The 26,183-nt window shown below is 34.5% G+C and overlaps 1 protein-coding gene across 4 annotated transcripts; it reads left to right on the top strand.

The window, feature by feature from the left end:
- Window positions 1-570: 570 nt before the first annotated feature.
- On the top strand, window positions 571-26,183 carry LOC126809616 (uncharacterized). Of its 4 annotated transcripts, none has more exons than XM_050534283.2 (2): window positions 571-713; window positions 20,691-26,183. In XM_050534283.2, exon 2 carries the CDS (start codon window positions 21,271-21,273, stop codon window positions 22,189-22,191), a length of 921 nt encoding a protein of 306 aa, XP_050390240.1. In that variant the 5' UTR covers window positions 571-713; window positions 20,691-21,270; the 3' UTR covers window positions 22,192-26,183. The 4 variants fall into 4 exon arrangements, with proteins under 4 accessions (XP_050390240.1, XP_050390237.1, XP_050390238.1 ...); XM_050534280.2 differs by lacking the exon at window positions 571-713 and adding an exon at window positions 739-893; XM_050534281.2 differs by lacking the exon at window positions 571-713 and adding an exon at window positions 10,077-10,211.

Genomic DNA, 26,183 nt, shown 5'->3' with positions numbered 1-26,183 from the left:
TTTTCAGGACACCTGGGCAGGATGGGCTACATGTACTGTATGGCCCTTATTAATATTTTCAAAATTCGAACTTGCCCATGGATGGTGTGCTTGAAAGTTTTAGCCACTGGCCGTCCCTGGGATACAGTTCAGTGTTTCTTTTTTTTCCGTGGTATGTTTACTACATATAGATAATTTAGAGTACTTATATTTTAATTCAACAAATGAAAATAAGAATTTTCATTTAATCTCTCACGACCATATGCAACTGGCGTGTATCATTTCTTAATCCGACCTTGAATACTTGAAGCTTTATATATAGCGAGGATGGAGTACATCATTTCCGAGCAAAAAAGACATGGCACATCTAAAATTTATTAAACTATATTTTGTTTTGCGACGAATTTAATTACATTGGTAAATCGTTGGTCAAATCATGTCACACCTGTTACAAAGCGTTCTTTAATATAATGGATATAGCCAAACAATCCTTTAAGTTGTTATTGATAGGAGTTACTCAATAATAAAACCTGTTATAATCTAAATATTTTCTCTCATAATTATTTGAATTCATTTGTTAATCGGTCGGCATTTACGTCGATAGGAATTCGGATTAAAGCGATGATGAATAGTCCACATATGGATGAATAATGTAATATTTATATTATTTTATTCAGCGAGCTTGTTCTTATATGGAAATAATCATTTTCTATATCACCACATATAAATTGCCGGTATGTACTTGTTTAATAGTATAGCAGACTACCGCCCCAGGTAATCACGTGACCGTTCTCACCAAGACACGTACGTCAATGTAGGTTTACACCGACAGCCGTTGATAACGGTAAATAGTCAATGACATATTTGAGGCCTACTACTGTATTGTTTTACCACCATGAAATAACTTCTATGAGGTAGGTTTATTTTATCAGTTCCTTACATCTATAAGATACCCGTTCACCTGTACTGTATTCAATAAGCAATGGATAATTAGTCAACGATCAGCAATTCACATTGATAGTGACACAGAGAAAGTCTATTCTCAATCACTATAATAGTACATGTATGTATATATATATTTATAGAATACAAATGCATTTCTTTAGTATACTACATGACAACGATGTATATTGATGGTTAGGTTTACATAATTGTCACTTATGACATAAGCATTTTGTGCTCCTCAAAAGTTAAAATATGCCGTATATTTATTTACACTGAACATTACATTGGGAATAGTCATCTCCAATTTGGTTTACAGGAGCCAGGGATTTCTGTTTACTCAAGAAAAGAATAACATAAAAGAGGGATGTGGATTGGGTCGGGAAGGAAGGCCGCAATTTTGATCTCGGACATCAATTTATACTTTTAAAATTATAAAAAGTTTTGACCTCAGATATCAATTTATACTTTTTAAGTACCACATTTAATGCATTGCTTCCAGTATCAATGTCGCCTTCGACGATATTCACTGGCATTCGCATGGAACCAACATTCAGGAATTGAAACTGATTCTTTCCGTGACCTTTTTACCGTTAGTCAGTCGTTTTTGATTTTGATTTCAAAATGATATTGCACTGCTTCAGACCATGATAAGATAGCAAGAGCCATTTAGCTTTAATAAGAAATTTTATAGGTCATAACAATAAACATATTATCTAGTATATTTATGAGATCTGTAATCTTTAAAGCGACTCCAGGTAGAGTTGTAACATGGACTAAATCACGATCACTAAACGTACATCCGTTATCGTCAGTGTAAACATCAAAGTAAAACAAATATTATTTTTTAAATTCAAGAACTATAGTATCCTACATGACTAACCCACAAAAATGACAACTGTAAAATATTAATGAATAGACATAATAAATGAAATGAAATGAAATGAAATGGGGTTTAACGTCCTACTGTTCTGCTCCTATACTGGGCTAATGAAGACGGGCATACGCCATACAGTGTGCTATGAGGGAAATTTTGCCCGGGCAGCGGCACTATCGCCTACTCTTATATCGAATTCCAACTGCCAAGGGATCTTTTACGTGCATTCCAATGTTTACACAGGACCTCGGTTTTTCGTCTCATCCGAAGGACTAGACAGCTGTCCTTGTCAGGCCTTCCGTCCTGCATCACTGACAAGAGGAAACCACGTCGGAAAATCGGAATGAACTCTCTCGGCCAATGCAGGGATCGAACACCCGACCTCCAGGCTAGCGAGCCAGCGCCTTACCGACATATAATTGAATAATACTGCCTAACTAAACACAATTTTATCAGATGAATCATCAACATTTTTTTATGAATTGTTGTCTATAATACGTAAATAAAGGAAATTTTATCACATGAATCATCTACATTCGTAAGATTATTACATGTTATTTCTTTGTTATATTTTATTTTCTATTCATGATAATATTTCATAAATGATCAGTGATTTATATTTTACTTACGTCACTCCAAAACACCTTATACAAACAACATAACATAAGAAATTCAAATCTGAGCAGTCACACGGCAGCACAATGTATCGAGGTCATATACTGTATAACGTACCTTTTGAAATATGAACAAAGGAAACCCACAGTGAATTGTGCATAAAATCATAAATTATAGTATAGGACGTATTAACACCTATATTGACCCTTTATTGGCTCGGTCACACTGCACCCATTTCTGCGAACGTCTTGGATGTATAATTTGTGATCGGTAATATTCAGTACCTTATCGGTACTTGACTTTCGACAAAATGCACCTTTCAAATCGAAGAACGGCGAATAATGAGCTTGATATTATTTGATCACCATATGCACTAAAGTTATTTTATAATATAATTCATAGGCGTATTTAAGTCTCCGGACCAAATCCATATACATTTTCTAACCCCAAGCTATCTTGTAGGGAACCTTAGAAATAGCCATCGCAGAAACTGATCATGTACGGACCAAGAGAAATTCATTATTCTGCTGTGTCCAGTGGAATGTTTGTTTGATGGAGTCTGTAATTCTTGTTATATTGATTGGATAGAAAGTAGAACACAGAACTCAACGGATAGTGTATTATATAGATAATAACCTCCATTTTGACAAAAGTAAACTAGTAGTGTTACGTAAATTATTGCTTGAATCAGTCATTTTTGAGAGTTCACTACCTCAAATATTCATGTTAAGCATATAAAAAATATGCCAAAACTGTTTCAAGATTATAGTAATATTGCGTCAGATTTTGTAAAATACTGTCGTTTTCTTTCAAATGTCAAGTTTTCACAAAAGTTTTTAAAAAATGTCCCATTCTTATTTTGGTGGTTTCCTCTTTGTTGGTGCAAGCAAATGCTTAGTTCATTGATTAGTCCAGGGCTGATTTACGCGACACATTTCGAAAAGGTTTTTACAATACGGCTATTTTGGTGAAAACCGATAGACATATACATAATCTTATGGTCACTTAACATTTTCACAATAATAACTTTCCCACATATAATGTGATAATTTGTATAGATATGTAGATACTATAAACCACTCTATACTGTATAAAATATACTTTTATTCTGATCAAAGACTAGATTTAATACTATTCATAGCTTTGAAATACCTGAACCATATCTAAAAGATCTACTAGTTCATCAATAACTATATCATGTATATATATGTATTGCAGATTATAAATTTGATATTTTCTTGAATAATTAATTGACATACAGTTTCGCCGCTAGGTAAAATGATAATGATTATGTCTATGTGGAGAATTAAAAACGAAATAAAGATATCATAGCTATACGGATATTTTTGATTTTTTATGTATATTATATAAGTATATGCGTTAGGTCGCGCATAAGATTTTGGAGCAGTGATTCTCAACCAGTGAAATTTTGAACGGCACATTAAGAAAATTTCTCACTGAAGTTCATAGCCGTGTTTTTCTTTATTTACTATGGGTCATTCTATGTGTCAATTACTAGTCTGTGCCTACGGTTGTATGCCGTCTTTGTTTTCATATATATTTATCTAGGTGTGCCGCTATTTTTTCATGTATTCCAAGGTCTGCCGTTGGCAAAAAAGGGTTGAGAACCATTGCTTTGGAGGATTTGTCTTTGCCAGAAATTCCACAATTATAATTTTACAGTGCAAGATAAGATACATTTTTATTGCATTACTAATGAATTAGTCAAATGATATTACAAATCGCATGTGAACTTATTTTTGCGATTAAATTTATCATCCTTTTCAATGTTCCATTTCAGAAGTTTTTAAATTGATCACTTGTTCCAAATTTAACTCTTGATATTTTTATACGACGTTATGTATATACAATCTATTAAAAATCCTAGAAATGTAAAATGTTTTCTGCGATTGAATTATGATCTTAATAGCCTATTTCTTCTTTGGATATTTACCAAGCTTTCTATCCCTATTTCTATGAAGGGTGGTCGTTAATGGATTAATTCGGCGAATGTGTCTGTAAGATGGGATTAACTCGATGACAGCTCAATAGTCGTATCTATATGTCAACAAGAGTGAGTTTGTTTTGTGGTCGTAAAGTTAATTTGAAGTGAACTCATGACACACGACTAGAAGAGAATGCAAACCATCTATCAAAAAACAAAGTATTAAAAATTCTTTTGACCTTTATTTAAACAGGTCCTTCTTCTAATCCACATTCTTGTAGGGTTTTCTCGGGCTGTTCTTTTTATCACTGGGCTTTACAAAATTTTGCCAAAAAAACACCCCAGAGTTTCATTGACAGTCGATTCAGCAATTAAGTTAAATTCGAAAATTATCTAAGCCTGGGTGGTAGTACACTGTGGTTGAATTCTGCAAATCAAATGCTAAAATGAAAAAGTTTATTACTGTCTATTAAAGTTTCGGCTGAGCTATTTGAGCGCCAAAGCCATCCGCGGCCAGCGAGGTGGCGACGGGCTTGCAAATAACGTATTGGTTATGGTGCAAGTCGTGGTAACCTTATAAAGTTAAACCTTTTGATTGCCGGGGAAAAAAATCATTATAGCCCATTTATATCATTTATTCATTTACTTTCTGTAAGTCTGGCTTGATTTAGGTCACCTTCGACACTCAGTATACCTGTAGCTACAGACCCGACGGACAGGTGGGTTATATGTATTGTATATCTATACGAACAACAAATTTCAAGGTAATCGGTTTATATTATTGATTGGATGAAAACAAAATACACTTAAATCTAAATTTCGACATTTTACAGTTGAAGAAATAAAAATACTTTCTCTAAAACATGAATTTCCCTTCTGCTCGCTTTCTCAAATCACATAGAGCACCGCCAAAATCAGTTACATAATGAAGCTTATATTTTGTCTTACCACATTAGCAAATAATTTCGGCAACATCACCAAATGAAAGGAGCTAAATTTCTAACTCAATATCTTCCATGGTATTCGAAATTAAAAACACGAATTAGAATTCAATATTGATCAATTTCCATCAATATTTATGTCGTTATCTTGCTGTGAAAATATAGGATCCATATCCAATATTTAAGCCACAATTAACATGTATATTATAATCAGTGCACGAGTCGTGTATTCTATGGTTTCGGGCGCCATTTTGTAATGAACAAATAAAAACATATCCTACAAGATAATGTGGAAATAATTAGTAAAGGCTGATTCACAAAAGACAAAATGATAATTAAAAAAAACGTGTAGAATGGACTAAGCAAGCGTAAACGATCGTCGTTCAATTTGAACTTTTCACGTATTTCACCGAACATAATTAATTAGAAATTACAATATATTTTTTAAAAATTGAATATAATTCACTTTAGATACATTCATATTACATTAAAGCGTCATTAAGTAAGATTAGATAAAGAGCTGACAGTTCTCGCTAGAATAATTTAAAAAATAGATAATGAAAAGAGAATAGGTTGAGAATGTCAGTCAAATTACTTCACTCTGAGCCTAGATCCGCGATACAATTATAGTCTAGCCTCGGTTATCATTACTATTATTGTTACGATAATAAACAAAGTCTCGATTATCCACTTTTTACAGTAAATGCATCAACCACAAAACGTATTTAAATTTACTTAATATCGCAGCCATCATCGAGTGTTAATTATGGTCTTGTTAAGTTAATTAATGTCTAATTAATAATTTATATAACATTTCAGGCCTAAAGAAAGACATGGGCGGGGGTACTCCTACCCCCACAAATATATAAATAAATAAAGTTTTCGTTTTTATCTTATATCCTTGTTAAAAAAAAACATCAAAAAATAACAACCCCAAAGATCAATCTTTTATTTTCCATTGCAAAATACTGCCCGTTCGACTAAGACGAAATGGGCCTAAAGACACATAATGTAATATGAATGTAAAGTGATTTATATTTAATTTCTTATCAATTATGTTCAATGAAATACGTGTTTTGTTATGTATTTTTGTCAATGCCGATGTGATATGAAATATTGAAACTAAAATTTTGATTTTAAGAGGTATATTATTATTTATTGTTTAATATGGAAGTGATCTTGTTCGGTTCTACTCTTTGATGTATTGAGTTTTACAGAATCAGATTTTAACAGAACAAACTACAATCTGTTATAGAGTTAGCTATCAATATAAAAGGTGTGATATTTCTTGTTTGAAAAGCCAATTATATACAACTGAATGGATGTTTGTAACCTGTAGATCTAAAGGGCGTATCACTAATGTCCTACACTGAACAATTTAAACAGTGACCAATTCAGTCGGCCATGAACCCCACAAAGCTCTTGTTTACTCTTGGTAACGTTTTGTATTTCTTTTACGAGACGTTCTATGAAAAAAAATGCTAATTCCTTCTGGAAGGGCCAACTTTTTGAGTTTAAATTATCTTAGTCACTTTTATAAAATAGATCAAAGCACGATGCTCTCTGTCGCATACCACCAGTAACCGAGTTTGCTCTTTGTGCTTACGAAACTAACGCTTCAGAACATACACTAAGTTAGTTGGCCGACATTTTAATTCCTACTTCGACAATTTAGTCGAAAACACTACATGGGAATTATTTATTCTGCTTCTATTTTCATATTCAATGAAATTGAATATTTTTATTTAGTCTTTGCGTGTTGAAGATATAATACGGATTAGAACAGCATAAGAAAATAGTACACTAATGTTCGAACATGGCGGCCATTCAGGGCAGAGATCTATTTTTAAAGTAGAGAGTTTTCTGTGTGCAGAATAATACTACATCTTCAATAGAAGGCTTGATCTCGCTTTAACTACGTACATCTTATCATCTTCTATAGAAGGTTCGATCTCGCTTTAACTACGTACATCTTATCAAGGCCAGATGTTGTAAAATTCGCAGACGTTGCTTCAGGAACATGATAATTCTATCGATGAGATCAATTACTAAATAACCTATAGCGCTAAACTCTAATCCTATATTTTAAAAGACTCGGTCAATATAAGGCTAGTACCCATAAAACTACCTCAGTCCTTATACTTGAAGATTATCTTGTAATACTATTATAATTACCGACATTTATTAGAGATACTACAAATCTACTTAAAGCTAAATGTCACTTGAGATACGAATAATGTCATTTATGAGTGTTTACCGTATAACATGACACCTGACCTGTGACATCTACTAGACCACTGGACAAGTCGGGTCACGATGAGGTGACACGACGTGCTGTCCAGTGCCCTCGGGCCGCTTACATTCCTCATGTCGTACTCCTACTGTACCCAGACGAACTTGTATATGTACAAAGAAAACATTTTAAAAAAATATACATATTGACATACATAAGCACGTAGACAAGACTATCTATCATTTGTGATAAACATTACTCTCAAACGGTTAATAATTAACGTTAAGAATATAACAAACAGCTTATTATTGTTATATTTATAAATAAAACATACTTAACAAACAGCTTATTATTGTTATATTTATAAATAAAACATACTTAACGACCACAGAACATACAAACACACGATTGTCCACTATTGTTATTAGTCATGTTGAGATTAAATATACCTACAGCTTTGATTTCAAATTTGCTAGGGTATGTTGTTCATATAGATGATTAAGGTTCCCGATATGTCGTAATGGTTGTACAGAAGCTCATATTTTCTATTTTAAAAAATTAAAAAATTTATTTTGGCTGTATTTTGATCAAGTCTTTGACGCGGAAAATTAGATCTTGAAATTTATAATGTATTCTCTCGCATGCATACCGTGCAAGTCTTCTCTGTGTCTTACTTTCTGACATTGTCAGTCGCAAAGCCCCCCTCCCCTCCCCATAGGCGATCTTTCCTGCCTGAAAGTTCTAGCATGTGTGGGCCGAGGGAACATATATATTATTTCGCCGCACCCAATTGGTGTGGCTCCATGGTCAATACAATTATGTAATTTATAAACAATATCTACCAATCTCAGAATAAGATTCTGTTCATTATCATACTGGAAGGGAATTTTACAGGTCCCTTAATCAATTTCTAAATTCTCAAAAATAAAAGCTAGTCAAATATACAGTTGACTGGATAGCAGGTTTTCTAGAAGTGATTAACTTTATGTAACATTTTTTATATATCACTCCAGTTACCTTTTATACTTCAATTTTCACAAGGATATTTCTCAACCAGACAACACACTACTGCCTGGTATCTGAAAAGCAGAATTTGATAAAACATTTACACTTGAATTCTATTAGCACCCTTCGATATTATTACCTCACAAAATTTACAAAAATATATATTTTGTATAAACTTTGACAGCTGAAGATATCATGATTTATTATATAGTGTCAATCTAGCATATATGTTGTTGACAATGCTGTCTGTCTTATCAAAGAACCAATCAATTTTTATCAGCGTTATCATCCAAAAACGTCCAACATTTATCTAGTTGGCTATAGGTTTTACTTGTCAATCAATATCTATTTGATACTGTCATTGGCTGATATGTCAACAAGACTGACGTCATACATATAAACCTGCTGTTTTATGGTCAAAAACTTCAAAATGGCGGACATAAAGAGAAAACAAAATCCAAATCAGCCTAAAAGCGTAATTCGATTTGCATTCAAATGTCCATGTAAACTGTTTTCACTTCGCTACGCTTGTGTAATTGTTACGCAGTTTTCAAGCAATTTCAGATGGTGTCAATTTCGACAATATTCCGTAGATTTTATACGCCAAGAATTAAAGATTGTACAATCCACCTCTGTAATTTCATGTAATGTTAAGTGCGATTTATTTTAATATCCTTGAACACAGCTTTGCTTTTTTGTAACCAAGGTATATTTTACGCACGAAGAATAATTATTGACGGAGGTGACTGAAAATGGATTTTGTTTTTATGACATGGAGCAGATTATCAGTTTATATGACAGCGGATTAAAACGAAATGAAATAAAATGAAACGAAATGGGGTTTAACGTCCTACTTTTTTGCTCCTATACTGGGTTAATGAAGACGGTCATACGCCATTCAGTAGGCTATATTATAAGGGGAAATTTTGCCCGGACAGCAGCGCTACAGTCTACACTTACTGGGCCACCGCCGCTCCGGGATTAAAACGATAACATATTTGAATATTTCAAAACTCGAAATGAAACTATACGGCACAAGACTCTCTCTTGTACACGAATATTCCAAGATGTTATTAAAAGCCCCAACGTAAACCTCGAAATGTAAACTTTAATTTGGTCATTTCGTGGATTACTTTCATATTATACTAAACATTATTAGGGCAAATAACGTAGCCTAAATGTTGCCCAGGGCTACAGGTGCTTAAAATACATGTATCATACACTAAATATAAATTGCAAATTTTATTTTAATTTCCGTGCAAGTTCTCAAAATATCACATCGTTAGTTTAAATATAGGTTTAGGTCTGTCAAATTTTATTGCAATGTTTACTTAGTTAACTGTTTGAAGTCTATTATTCGTGAGTTGATATATGCTCGTTCACGTGTATTATACCCCACATGAATATATATATCAAACACACCTTGTCATTCCGCTCCAGTTAAATTTAATGTCAAGTTTGTTGTTAGACGATGAATTTTCTTTGTTCATTGTAAAAAGTCGCGCGAAGACCAGCTAACAAGAGGTTGGTTACATATTGTTCAGTGTACATCCCATGTTCTTGGTTATATAATTTGATACATGTAGGCCCGAGTACATGTATGTTTAATGTCCTTCTATAGTATACAGTAGCTACAATATATAACAATAATAGGCTAAAGGTATAACATTTAAGGTAAGTAGTGTTTTAACACCTAATAACACGACACCGTCGTAATAATTTGTTACCCTCTATGTCTAAAACCCTTTGATGTCGTGTTTCACAGCGTATAAGCTAAATGTTAACCTAGCGGACTATTAATTTTTTCTGGGTTTTAGTTTCCTTATTGAAGTCTTTACTTCAAATAAAACAAGAAAACGCTTCCACAAATTCTGCTAGATATTGTGAGTAGGCCTACGTCATTTTCAATTTTGAGATTTCCCTTGATTAAATTCATTGTTAGTTACAAAATTAGGCTGTTTCACACTAATACCTAAAGAAAAACATTCCCGAGTAAACGGCAAATATAGTATTTGAGGGCACGTACAATCAAATGTAATGTTATTAATCCTAACGGAAGCTATTTATCATTTCAATTCTACCTTAATTATTGTACCGCTGTCAAACACTATACACGAAATTTATCATTTGCAACGGCACACGAAATTGTTTATAACCATTTGGGTTGAATTATTATGGATATGTTGATGTAACTTTTGAACAATCCGGGGGGGGGGGGTAATTTTCACTTGGTGTGAGAAATATAATGCAATGATATTAACACACAGTTAACTGTTTTATATTGTCTCAATCGTTTAAGCCTGTCCACGATAAGATGCTATAATATTTGAAACGTTTGTAAGAGGTTTACCGTTATCATATAACAGTTACTTTGTTATTTGACCTTCGGCAAATGTTTTGGGTGATTAGTCAATCACTTCACGCCTTATTCTTGTAGTATTCACTTTCTTTTTACGCGATTTAAAGGATTTGAGAACAAAATTTTTGTTATCCTCCCAGAAAGATTATATTTAGTATTGTCGAAATAAACACCAATCTTTCCCACTAAACCAAACCAAACACGTTTTAGAAACCACAGATACCAAAATTTCGTGCAGTTTTATTTTCCGAAAATCAAGCGAATATACGAAACGAAAATAACATAAATGGTTAGATTATCCTTTGCTTACGGTTATAGACCCTAACGGAATGTGTTCTATAACAGAATGCGTTCAGACACACGAGAAAGAAAATGATTTGTCAAATTCGAACCATTTGAAATCTCTACAGATGCGCTTGTTGATAAGGGGAAATAAATATGCATGGAGAGGATTTAAGGATTAATTCGGACACCAAATTTGAAAGGTGTAAACCCAGGCAAAACGACCTGTAGACTCCCGTGTCTACTTCCGAGTTCACATAAACTTTGTATCTTGGAGTCATGAAGTATGCGGAAATATTGCAGAAAGAACAAATCTCTGTATTATATATTATCCATAGGCGTCGCATTTCATCGTTCTTTGGCCATATTGTTTTTCTCCCCTGGTTTTCCTCAAGAAATATTACAATCATCTTAAATAACATGCGCGCATGCCTGACGACTCATTTAGTGGCCATGACCCAGGGGTAACCGTCTGAATTGAAGCTTCTCGGCACGAAGCAGGATATCATGGTCACTCTTTTTATTTTATTCTACTGGTTTTGTTGGTAGATATCATGGTTACCGTCTACCAACTAGCCCCAGCTTTTTTCCTAGAATCTGAACAAAACAAATGTGTCGTGCGTGATGTTGTAGCCTATGACTGATTACGATAAGATCTGAAAATTTATGACAGATTCATTTTTAAATAGTCTTAGCTTTTATACTGCACTATATCTCATATTGCAGTATATCTCTTTATCTTGAGCAAGAATAGAGGTTCAGTTTTCAGACAAAACTGTCATTAAGCATGTTTGACATACCGAATTGAATTTCGTTTTGAATTTATATTATGTTTATTGAATAATGCTTGAGGGGACGTAGTTGGTGTCTTATCAATCAGTATAGATTTTTAGTTGATAAACATATATTATTACAATTTATATCTTTATATTGGAGCCACGATGGCTTGGTGGGTTAGACGCTGGCTCGCAAGCCTGGAGGTCGGGTGTTCGATCCCTGCATTGGTCGAGAAAGTTCATCGGTATTTTCCGACGTGGTGCAGAACGGAGGGCCTGACAAGGACAGCTGTCTAGTCCTTCGGTTGAGACGAAAAACCGAGGTCCCTTGTATACATTGGAATGCACGTAAAAGATCCCTTGGCAGTTGGAATTCGATAATTTCCCTCATAGCACACTGTATGGCGTATGCCCGTCTTCATTAGCCCAGCATAGGAGCAGAACAGTAGGACGTTAAACCCCATTTCATTTCATTTATATCTTTATATGACTGCAATGTTAAGTTACTGGGAGACTTGCCCCCAGACTCCAGTCGAGGAGAATATTACTTGATCGTTTTGTGGTTTTTTTTCACCCAAAGACTGAGCCTTAATAAGTTAAGACATAGCCTGACTAGAGTTTCGTTGCGCAGGAATTCACATATAAATACTCAACATTACCAACGTCTTTATTTTGGCTTCAAAAGTTATATAAACAATATTATTTAGACATTTATTCAAATGACAAGCCTATAATCAACTCTCTAGTACATCGATTGGTGAAGATTTATACGGATTAAACACAGTTCGCCATTTAATGATTTAATTTTAAAATTGCGAAGCGAGGCAAAGTACGATTGTTACGATAATAAACAATATATGCCTCATCTTGTCATAACTTCAAACGGCAATAACTTAGCTCAAAATCAAGTAATTTGAATGAAACTTTCAATATTTTCTTTGCATTATCTATTTTTAACCTATAATAGCAAGAACTGCCAGATCTTAGTCTAAATCTTACATAATGCATCTTTAATAGAATTAAACTAGTAAAAACTGTAATTAAATGTGGACTAGATAAATGGATCATAAAACACCCTATAGCATGTACTTTATATTATAATCATTTAATTCAGCTGGATTTATAGAGAATTTCATGTCTTATAAAAAGTGATCTTTACCAACACACCTTGTATTGTGATAGTCAAATATTTTATATTTACATAAACTTTCTAAGTTTCTATTTAAAGTAATGTAACCTAGTTTAATTTTTTGATTTTATAATCTTGATTATATACTATTCAAAAAAAGTAGGGGATATTTGATTTTGGGGGCATAATACTCAAATATGCAAATGACTACGAAAAAAGTCACTATAGAACCTAACAGAAGAAACATTTCCAGTTACAGGTGACGCCCAAACGCACCAATAGCTACCGCATGGAATGCAGGTGATGCTTGGGATCATCATGGGGGTCCAACCCAAGATTTGCACGACTCTGACTTTGAATGTTACAGTCATTGTGGCATTGAATTCCAGGGTGGAAACATCAGTTTAATTGTTTTAGTGACCAGAAAACAAATTTTGATATGCGTCGGCTTACCCAAAATGAAAGGTTACGTGCCCTTGACATGCTACAGATCGGCACAACACAGGCGGTTGTGGCGCGGACGATGAATGTTTCTCAGTCTGTCATAAGCAGGCTATGGTCCAGATACCGTGATACACAATCTGTACAGGACAGACCACGCTCAGGTGGACCAAGGGCGACAACTCAAGCCCAGGATCGATTTATCCGTACCTTGGCCTTGAGAAATCGTGTCATCACAGCAAATCAGATCAGCGCTCGTCTTCAAACAGACACTGGTGTGAGAGTGAGTGGCCAGACGATTCGGAATCGACTGCATAGGGGTCACCTTCGCGCCCGACGTCCTCGCGTGATCCCTTGTTTGAGAGATCATCACATTCAGGCAAGACGTCGTTGGTGTAGGGATCGTCAACACTGGGATAATCGACGCTGGAGCAATGTGATGTTTTCTGATGAGTCAAGGTTCACTGTTGATTTTTTGGAGAGACGTAGGCGGGTGTGGCGTCGTCGAAACGAGCGCTTCCAAGACGTTAACGTCATCAGACATGATCGATTTGTGGGTGGTTCTGTTATGGTGTGGGGAGGCATCACTGTTGCTGGAAGAACGGCTTTACATGTTGTTGCAGGGCGTGTTACAGGCCAGTACTACCGGGACAACATCTTGGCAGTCCATGTTGTGCCGTTCGCACGACGTCATGGCCGCCGTTTCATCTTCCAGGATGACAACGCAAGATGTCACAGGGCCAGGATCGTTACAGGTTACCTCCAACAACAGAACATCACCACATTACCTTGGCCAGCACTGAGTCCCGACCTCTCCCCCATCGAGCATGTCTGGGACATGCTTGGACAGAGGTTACGTCAACGTCAACAACGTCCTGCCAATGTCCAAGAACTTGCTGCTGCGTTGCAACAGGAATGGGACAATCTGGACCAAAATGACCTTAGACGTCTCATTAGGAGTATGCCACGTCGGATCAATGCTTGTTTGGCAAACAGAGGAGGATTTACCCGTTACTGACTTGGTTGTGACGCTGTGGTAACTTTGCTGTTTGACCCCGGGTATCATTTTACCCTTAAAATGGTCAGTCTGTGCCTTACTTAGTCTAACGATCATTTGGAATAAATCGATGAATGTGAACTTCATTTCATTTTGTCATTTGTTTCTTCGTCAGTTTCATTAGGTGACTTTAATAACACTTAAAAATCAAATATCCCCTACTTTTTTTGAATAGTATATGTAACAAAGATGTTTTACACTTTCTGAAATGAAATGGTTTGTTCAGATAAACCTTTATTTTTAAAGATTTTTAAAATTATGCATGCTTTTCATTTATCATTGTTTATTTGTCTTCAAGTATTTGTTTTTAAAAGGTAGTGGGCAGACTAGAGAAAATATCAAAGCCCACCATACATCAATGCAATGCCGTTCTTTTCAAGTTCTCTTTAAGCTTATTTTGAAACATTTATGGAGAGAAAAACATCGATAAAAATGAGTTTAATTTGTATGAAGTGGTGACATATGTTGATTGTATTCAACTGGACCATTTGTTAAGATTGAATATGGTTATTTGGGTTAATTGGATATGAGGTGATTTGATTATATGAAAATATAATCTAGGTCATATTACAGCAACCTTATATTATGATTGATTAATATGTGTTATTTCTGCTTTTTGATGAATCGACTTTATGTCAAAAAATATAAACTGCTTTGCCTATTCATACTGTACATTTATTTATGTCAGTGATGTATAAGTATGAAATATCAAACATTGTTGATTCTTTAATATGAAATCAAAATGTCAACGGTATCAAAAGATTTTAGCGCAGATTTTTTGTGGTGCTTGATTGTTTGACCATGACCGATGATATCCGAATAGAAGATGCCGAATGCTGCAAATATTCTGTTGGCTGTACCTTTAAAAATATTGAACGGAAGTGAACAATTTTTGGCCTGATATTTACAAAATGGTTGTTTACAATGACGATCAGAGACTTAAATAGGTCAACATTTTGATAAAACCGGTAAAAGGGATTGTAGTATATGAACTATCAATAAGTATAATAACTATAACTTGGGAATTGTCTTTGTGAAATTAGCTAATGGGGTGTCGTGAGGGCCGGCGTGGGGTGGGTATTGGGGGACACGGGGCCTCTTCATTTCACTTAGTTCCCTATGCCCCCCAAAAGATGCTTTAATGATAGACAGGGATAGAAAAACGGGTTCAAAATCTACAAAATATTCGGACCGGCTCAAAGCCCAGCTTAACCGGAGCAGGGCCCTGGGTCTGACTAGAATCGCGGGGCCGCTAACGCGACGAACAGATTTTATGTCCTTTTGAAGGCACGCATGCGTAACATACAATTAAACGGTTTGCAATACCGTGAAACTATCATCTGGAATTTGAATTTTTTCTCTTTTTGCCATGACCCCCCCCCCCTTAAACCGCCGGGCCCTGGGCTTTGGATCGGCCTCATGGCTTACAGCGCTCCCCAGACCCCGTCAGGTGGTTTACTCGTGACCTTCCGTTCAGAGTAGTTTGTTTGGCGGTTCTTGGGGTAACTAAACCCCCTATTTACGAGGGGGTGGGGGCTTATTAAATCTGGCCCGCTTGCTACGACCGTCCGACAATTCCCGCTATACGAGTGTATAGCATATCCCGAACGACGGATTTATAGTAACTTGTACAACGTATAAAAGTCATGACTGGTCATAGAACGTGCTTTTATTGACAGAAGTACTTTATTTTAATTATTTCCTCATAGATTACGTGGACATTTTTATCTTTAGTGTTGGTTGGATTTCGAATACAAAAGTTGTGCACTGTACAAAAGAGAGTGTTAAATTTCACATTTAAGGGAACTAAACCAATTTGATATAGGTCAAAATAGAACATTGAAATTGGGGTGATCTGGTGGTCTTTTTTAAATAGTGATAGGGCAAACTGCATACGATTAAAGGTTTCTTTCCAAAAATTAAGTGTAGGTCGTTGAGTTGAAAATCTGTAAATTACTGGAATTGATAGTTTTAAAAGTTTAAGACCTTGAATTGTAAAATTTACTTAGTTCTTTTTACATTGTTAATATGGGGAATTCGCTCATTGTTTTGAATATACAACTGGGCGTAACGTAAAAAAAACGGTATAAATTTAGTTGGCGTTGTGTTTTAACGGATCTTAAGCTAAATCTCTATGTCAACACGCGAGGCCGATATTCCGTGGGCTGACTTTGTGAATTAATAAAATGTCTGAGTTGACTTAAAGGTTAGACTATACAAATATCACACTCTTGTCTTGATAATAATAACGACAATGGTCACCTGTTTTAATTTAAAATAATTTGTAAAATTCCACACAGTGTAAGTTAGTAAACTTGGTTAATGAAAATTCATTTGAGGGTCCAAGTGCAAAATATGGGCCGAAACGTCCAATATAATATGGCATTATTTTCTCCACCGTATACCGTACGTTAGTTTCAATGTGACCACGACAAATAAAAGATTATGGAGTAAGCATTGTGTCAATGTTTTAAAAAGGGAAATTAAATGGCATGTTGACATGTGAAGTATAACGGATATTGTAAGGTTAAACATCATTGCAAAGTTAAATGTCAGTAATAATGTAATTTATTAAATTTTAACCGTTGACTCTTATCTTTTGAAGTCATTAAACTGGATTGAAATGCTTGCTAGACTTTGTAGGTCTTTCTATTATCCATGAAATTAGTGAAATCAATCAATTTAGAAACAACGAGGTTATCATCCACGTTTCTCCTGAAGATCGCTTGGCATTTCCAGGGTTGCATTATATATTTTTAATTGGTATAGAAAAGAGACTTCTTGCTCAATTCAGAAGTAATGCTAAAACGCAGAACATACTGAAATTATTTTAATAATTGTAGGCCTATATTGCATTCAAAATTTGCTTCTTTTAAAGCACACAGAATAAATAATATAACAATATTAATTATAAAGAATATTATAGTTTCGATGCCGATCTACGTTCACGGCCCGGGTGCACTTTAATATAAAACAGACATGTTCCATCAACATCTTTTGTTTTAATCAACATAATTATAAGGCTTTTGTTGTAAATGTAATCAACACATATTTTTATATTATCTTGCTTCATACTTTAATACATTATTGAATAATACAACATATCGATTAACACAGAAAAACATACATCTACCATTATAACGAAAAATGATACCGACGTTCTTCATCGTGTAAGATAACGGATGATGGTTTTGTTAATATCGACTGTTGATATTTTTGCTGGTTCTGTTTCTGTTGGGCTATTTAGAGTGAGCTTTCCCCTTTCATAAATTTTGTAGAAATATACATTTTAGTGAGTAACAGAGTGGGCTTTCCTCTTTCATAAATTTTGTAGAAATAAGCGACATTTTAGTGAGTAACAGTACATTATGCAACAAGAAGGGGGGGGGATCTTACAAAGTATTGTCCTGATAGACATTGATTATACACCCAAAATCCGCATGTATCTATATCTGTCTGTTTAGAAAACATTTGAATGAAATGAAAAATGTTTGCTAAATTTTAATAGGTTTTAAAATGCTAAGATTATATTATTCAGAGCTTGTTAATGGACCGTCTTTATACAATCTGTGTTAAGAATTTCTCATAATTTTATCTAAAGATAACTTTTTGTTAAATTTTCATTATAGTTTCTTATCGCGGTGAGCATCGACTCACATGACAAGACAGCAAACAAATATTATAAAATGTAAGGTAACTTAGTTTGAAGGACTTAATATTGTATATTGTGTGATGTGGTCCGCAGCGAAGCCCTGTGGTTTGTTTATGTGAAAGCTAAGGCAATTAAAAGCGGCTTTACTGTTAGAAAAAAAGCCGGCAGATCATTTTGATGACCAAGCCATCTTAGGTGTAGGAGTACACTGTGACAGTAACCCATACCTTGTAATAAAGTATGGATTGAACGCTTTTATACGTTAAAACAGGACATATTTTGTTTCCACATGGACGACTATTTGGTGATAAGATCCCCAATAACAACACATCCCAGTAAGTTCCATGAATCTCATGATAAGGTATTCTGACGTAAGATTTCTGATAGTTCCATGCAACGGGACGGTTTCTAATAATTCTATATAATTATTGTTACGGTTTCTGATAGTTATATATTAAAAAAGCATCTGATATTTATATAGTAGTAAATTATCTGATGGTGAAATCTGGTAATTATAAGGGTTCGGATAGTGTTATGTGGTAATTGTATGTAATAATAAGGGTTCTGGGAGTGATAACTGATAGTTAGTTGTATGTAGTAATAAAGTAATAAGATTTCGAGACGATATTTCTGATCATACCATTATCGTGATTAGATCTCTATTATAGGTCAAATTATATACGAGGACTGGCTGAAACGTTCTAAGCCTAAAAAGGAAAGAGCAATTGAGTTGAAACAAACTTTTGCCACCAACAACTACAACCATTGAATGAATTATGGACATAAGAACTGCAACTGTAGTGTTATTATTGTCTTCAGACCAGACCATCTTGAAGCAGATATTGATAATTTTTTGGCCCCATTTCGCTCCGTCAGACTTCCGCCTGTTTCCAAAATTGAAAAAAGAACTAGCAGGTCGTCATTTTCCTAGTAATGATGACATCATGTCAGCTGTAAAGGACCTTTTTTATGATGGTTGAAGAAAATTTCTTCATGACCGGCATCCAGGCCTTGCAACATCGTAGGCAATAGTGTGTACACCTCGAAGGGGACTATGTAGAAGAATAAATGGAAACCATCCACTTTGTACAGGTCTTTCACAGATAGACTTAGAACTTTTAGTTTCTGATAATGTTAAGTCGTGATAAGGTTTCTGATAGTTTAATGGCATGATATCATCTCGTGGACGGCGCAGTTTCTTCACATTTATATACAATAAGAGGTTTTTGGATCGATTTGGTGTTAATTACCTACAACTGTAAGACTTGTAAGCTTTATCGTAAACAAGTGTATTTATACACGGAAGTATAAGCTACTGAATATTGTAACTATATAGGGTCATATACTTTTACCTGTTTACATTATGTGGTCTGTGCAAACACAGGTATATAAGAGAATATATGATAACAATAGAATGTAAGTTTTATATATATGATATATAGCTAGGTTAGGTTAGTGTGACCAAATAGGTGTAAAAATATTAATGTACACGAACACATACTAACATTAATATACATATTGCCTTATACGCCAGCTTGTTTTTATTCTCTGACTAAATTAAATAACTTATGTGTGTTATTTTTCAACTACCACCTTGCTAAGTTACACCCATTTATAATGTTGCCCACTTTTCATTTATTTGAGAAAAATAGACCACATGGGCTCCAGAATGTCACTCCCACGTTCAACGTGACATAACAGTCAGACAAAAACAACTCAGTGATAAAGTTAATATATCTACAATAGATCTTTCTGTACAAACTGTAATGAATTGTAAATTTAGTTGTCTTTAGATAAGTCAAGGGAAAAAGTTACTTTTGGGGCTTTGTGTTCTCACATGAATAATAGAAGCGTGCAAATCTTCATTAAGATTTAATCGGGTAATTTGATTAGATAATTGAATCCACTTTAAACACTTAAGATTAGTCTCTAAGCTGTAAAGTAAAAAGAAATGAAATTTGGTTTAACGTCCTATAGACTAGTCTTCAGTGTGTTTATGGGGGAAATTTTTGTTTGGACAGTGGCGTTTCCGCCTACTCTTCTTCGAATTCTTCGGGTTTTCATGCAATCCGAAAGACTAGACGCTGTAGTGTAAGCTCTACCAGGTCCTCCACCCTGCATCACATACAAGGATAAACCGGGCTGGAAAATCCCAAGTAACTTACTCGGCCAACACCGGGAACCTACTTGTTAGTGAGCCCACGCCTTATTTACCGACATTGATGCACCGTGGATCTTTACGTAATAAAAAAGTAAGAATTGTAACTCCCAAAGCCGGACCCCCAGTACAAAACTGTTATTTGAACATTACATTATACAGTATTGCGTGGGCTTCAATGGCTGTAAAGCTTAAGAGCCTCTACGCTATAGAGACACCAACTCATTGTAAATATAATACTGTATGAGAATAACAATCAGCCAAGCCGGTTCAACTCATTTCATATTCTGTATTTACAGGTGACCTACCATGCAGTAAAGTTTATTGTGATTGAAGCCGGGGACCTGTATTACCAGTACATACTGACCCTGTGGTGATGATGATTTGAATTCTGGGTATTCTGTGGAATAACGTTAGTAGTATCTTCAGTTTTCTCCCAAAAAGGTCAAGCTTCAGTGATTTCGATATCTGGAGACACAACAACAATAGTTCGGTGAGCCAAGCGAATTGATATAGATATCATTGACTACATACGAATACCGGTACAGCAAGATATATCCTAGAAGTTGTGTCCTCTGTGTGTTCCTTCTTATTGGATAGTTGCACCTTTTGGACTGAATTTGCCATGTGGCGGATGTGTGTGTCAAAATAATATAGTGGTTTAGAAAGTTTATAAAATGCTAGGTCATATGTAACAACCTGTATAGTTATCGCTTCATAAATTAACTACACTCTATTGATCGGTACACCGCGGTAAACTAGGACGGCGACCATGATGGATCGTCATAGAAATAGATAGACGTTCATCACCGGTATTTCGTCTTCATCGACTTTTATACTTTCTCTGGATTATCTGTACCACAAAGAAAATACTTTAAGATGGCGTCGAATCAGATGAAGTTATATGATATAAATGACAATAAGAGAGAAGATGTCGAATACCACAGAACAGTGGAAGAAGGGCGGGCACCAGATTCCTTTCCATGTGGGCACGTGCTGTGTCATCACTGTTTAAGAGAACATGTGAAACCAAAGATGACCAAGTTACAGTGTCCAGTTTGTAGTTCCATCACGGAATTACAAAAGCCTGTTGATGGTGCTACTTTGGCGTGTGCCGATTCAGAAATTCCCAATATAACCTTGATGTCAAATTTCGACGATATCGTTAAAAAGTTTAATGGTATAAATTATACTTTACGCCGGCTAAAAGAAGAAAATGTGCAGTCAAGGAGTATGGCCATGACATATACTAACAATCATTGTGATTTATGCCATGAACATCACGGTACCTTGAACGTTGTTCAAGAATACAATCAGCTTACAGTCAGTCACGAACGACCAATTAATTGGCATCCGTATTTCTATCGTTTGATGCAAGGGCATGTTGTAACTACGTTCTATAGTAAAGTCAATACTGCTAGCATTTGTGTACCGTGTTCATATAAAGAACTCCGGGACAGTCAACGTTTCAAAGAACTGGAATATATGCCTGACAGGGAGGCAATCTGCAGACCCGAAACCTGCTTAGCCGAAGTAGGAAAAATCATTGCTAGTGACATTACCCCGGTTATGTGTTTACAGGGTAAAAACGTCATCGAAGTCGACCATAAGATTAGAGTTCGTGAGCGAGCAGACCGATTCGATTTCTTTGATACGACTGATCAGATTGAACACATGGTTAAACAACAGGAGAAAAGTTTGATTAGAATGGCGAATAAACAAATAGAGGATACTGGTCGCTTATATCACATCCAAGACAGCAGTGAAGTTGAATACAATAAAGACGAGACGTCGTTGTAATACATCAATCAATAGATTTGCGATAAGACAACTATAAATTAATATAAAATAAAAAAGTGTGTTTATAGTTACTAACGTTTTGCTAATTTGACGCCATGATATTCGAAGAAAAAGTGTGAAACCTCACTTGGATATGTAGACAATTCTTAAAGATTAATAAGAATTTGGCTATTTAACCATTGGATTATTATCTCAATCGATATAAAAGTGTTTCAATTTGAATGTAAACCATTTCTGTATACGTGAGCTAATGTGTATGGAATATCTAGACTGTTTAGAGAAGGCATATTAGTAGACTTTGTGTTAGTATGAAGGCATTGTTAAGACAGTGTCATTCTCTTTTTGTGTGAACTTCGGGTGTTTCAATAATAAAACGTAGTGTTCTATATTCTTGCAGTGAAGGATATAACGCGAATACGAAGGCCAATGAATATTCTATGCAGTATGCAAGGCGGACAATCTAATGCTTTTATAATAGTTTCTGAATATGTTATACATGTACTGTTATGTATATATAGGAGTATATAATACCGTGATTTGAGATTTTGCTTCATAAATAATCTTGCATAACAATAGATAACAGAAATATACATCAGTTCCCAGTTCTATCAAGATAAATCAAGGGACATTGTTGTTATTAAATATTTTCGTATAGCTGTTGACGCTTTTTTTTAAATATTAGTGAGTCAACCAATCCCCCGAGATTCAATACATAATTCAATTTAAAGGACCCCTTTCACGTACATGTATGCACTGCACAATACAATTACACTGCTTTTTGTTCGGCTTGTCACTGGTTAAAGTTTCGGTCTATTTATCTATTTATAAATATAGAATTGAAACTAAGTAATTCCCTAAATGGCAATGTTCAGACATTCCACAATGATCTCAAAGCACTAGAAACATTTAAATGAAAAAGTCATTTAAGGCACAGCAAACCAGATCTTTCCATAATCCAAATTCATACTATATTTTAATGTAAAGGCTGTTGTTATGTATATAATGTATATATAAGTAGGCAAGTCTAGCTATCTGATAAAACCTTAATGAAGAATGGACAGATCTGTACGAAAGAGAAATAATTATTATTACTTTATTTATCGAAAATCATAAATATATAGAAACCAACGTAAATTTGAAATGCCCATAACATACTTTTAAATTAATCGATTTGAATAAGTTTTGGACCAAAATGTTTTAAATACTATTACTTTGTACATAGTCTTAAACTCTATATTTAAACCTTATTCTGCACAGGGGGCTTTTAATATATAGGCCGATACTTTAACGTATTTGTGAATGCCTTTGTTGTCAATTGTTTGTAACAGTGGTTTAAGTTTCTTGTTTTCGTGCTGTGAAGTGTATTTCGTTACGTAAGAAACCTAAATCACGTTTTTCAAGAATTCCATCATAATAATGTCGCAGACTGATTATACATGTCATTAGAATGTAGATAATTACAGATGACAAGAAATAATTATAAATCAATAACGCGATGAATGTAACATGATGAATATTCCTAGATAAATTTAAATAACAAAATATTGGTGTAATTGTTCTAAAATGCATATTAACCAACAACAATCAGTCGGATAGTATATGTTCTCCGCCATCTGCAGACAATTCTTGACAATTTAATATTTGCAGGAATTATGATTTTGTTGTTGTTTGTTTGTTTTTGTGATGAAGCTTCAATTTAACAAAAGATCCAGTCCACCAGGGTTATCAGTCGAGCACATATCCTGACTAAGCCCTTATTATGGTATAGAATTTACTAAATTAAAAATATTAATTGATTAATTACGACATTCGCTGACAATCTCAAATAAATTATAGGAATCTAAAGAAAATAACTATCCCGATACAATGTCAAGACCCATCCAATATTTAATAGTTGCGGTAGTTGCAGTCATTCGAAATTTGAGAAGATGTGTGAACGTATTGTGCTGCACTGATATTTACAAATCAGAATGTATAAATCGTAACGGTTAAACAAACACCGTCTTAAATCGAAAATTACAGAAATATAGGTATAGCTAAGCTGACCACTTTCAGACCTAGGGCTATAATACATGTCATTATATCTATAGTGATTGACATAGCCTACTGCATATATCAACAAGATGAATTAACATACCAATCGTTTCCCAATCAAGATTATATATACGAACTTGTTGATACGTATCAATGTCGTCGGATTAAATTACTGGAGCGTGATTACATGTAGATCATACATGTACTTTGCATTCGCAAAGTGTTGTTTTTCGGTTTAGATAAGAAAAGAGAGAGAAGGGGTGGGGGTGTTTTTCTTCCTAACCTGACACTGTAAAATTCATAATTCTCTATTCGAACTATAAATGATAAACCCTTACCTGAGACATGAAGCCATTCGATCTTTTATTGAAACGCTTACCTGAGACGTTATGGCATTTGTATCAAAATTAAAAACAGTACCCCTTGTACTAGATGTTCTCATACTATCCTGCAGACATTTCGAAATATTTACTGGTAATACTTGTTATGGATATTATAAAATTAATATAGGGTAAAAATCAGCAAATTGTCTATGTCTCATTTAGCCTGCATTGGTTTCTTTGTTTATTTTTTCCCCCGAAAAACGGTATTCAGCTTGGATACCCTGTCCCAGAATTATAGATCTGATTTTAAAACGTGTATTTCTCCAATTTAAACAAAATTAAAACGTTGCTGCATTGGTATCAATAATAATAAATAACATTAACTGCGTTTATTAATTATTGATATTAATATAAATTTCACGAAGCTCTGTCTTTCTTCAAATAGGTTGAATGCATAATTTGGTGTAACTCTTTGTAAATAATATGTAAATATGACTAAGAACCACTTGATCTTAAAGCCATCAATGTATATACTTATCCATACCACGGTTTACCTATATACCACGCAGTGACCATTAGTAAACAAAGTTGTTGATGTCTATATATTTTTGTATTTTGCTCAAAATACATCTTGTTTTCTAGTATGGCGATTGTAGTTTTTTTATTTCTAAGGTAGCTCACATATCATATTTTGATATTATTTTGCTTTAGTCTCTGTTGTGTTGTAGAGCTTGTCTCATCTTCATTAGATCTCCTTTGCTAACTTATTAAATATATATAATGTAGTATAATGTAATAATATTATGATCTTTTTTTTTAAATTACAGATTATATTTATAGTTTGATAATAGTTTGATATTCTCTATTGAAACATGAACTGTTAATTTGTGATGTTGAATGGTGCCACGATGTTGAAAGAGTAACAAATAATATGCAGTGTAAAGTGTGTGTAGATAGAATTATATGATTCCTGCTTGTGTTGTATATTAGGTTTAATAGATTTAACAGCACACAAGAGTGACCACAATGTGATATGGTGCTTTTGGTTATGCATAATATAGAACACTGGGATCAGTAGACCGGCAATTAGTTGTCGTTACCCTTCTGCTGGAAACGAGGCGTACTATTAGGCTGTTATGTGGCTTCATTCAGTGGGTGAGAATGAAAGGAGTAGAAATTTGTATCGGGACATATTTAAGTGGTACATGTAAATTGAAACACCCGTGAAAATTTTCGAATATTGATAGATTTGGAAAGTAAATAAAAACAACACGTGACTGGTGTAAATATAGGTGTCACGAAGGAGTAAAATTGCGAGAGAGATGAGATTTAAACAAAACATTAATGTTGGGGCGGAGGAGGGGGGGGGGCACACCCATCAAAAATGAACGAGAATTATTACATCTACTCCCTTCATTTTTATTCCCAGATTAAGACATGCTGTTATAGTGCGTTATTTAACGTTCTGTTGTTATTTCTTTTGTTACATTTTTTATTGTATGTTTTGTTCACTCTTGACACTCATTTCTAATTGTTTAATTTGTAAATATATGAAATACTATCAATGGCTTGGTGCAAATGCTATATATTTTTTGATATGTAGAGTGAAATAAAAATAAATTGATTTTCCCGAGA

The sequence above is a fragment of the Patella vulgata genome, chromosome 2 (genome assembly GCF_932274485.2).
Source record: "Patella vulgata chromosome 2, xgPatVulg1.2, whole genome shotgun sequence".
Taxonomy (NCBI): Eukaryota; Metazoa; Mollusca; class Gastropoda; family Patellidae; genus Patella; species Patella vulgata.
This window is presented reverse-complemented; position numbering and strand designations above follow the sequence as displayed.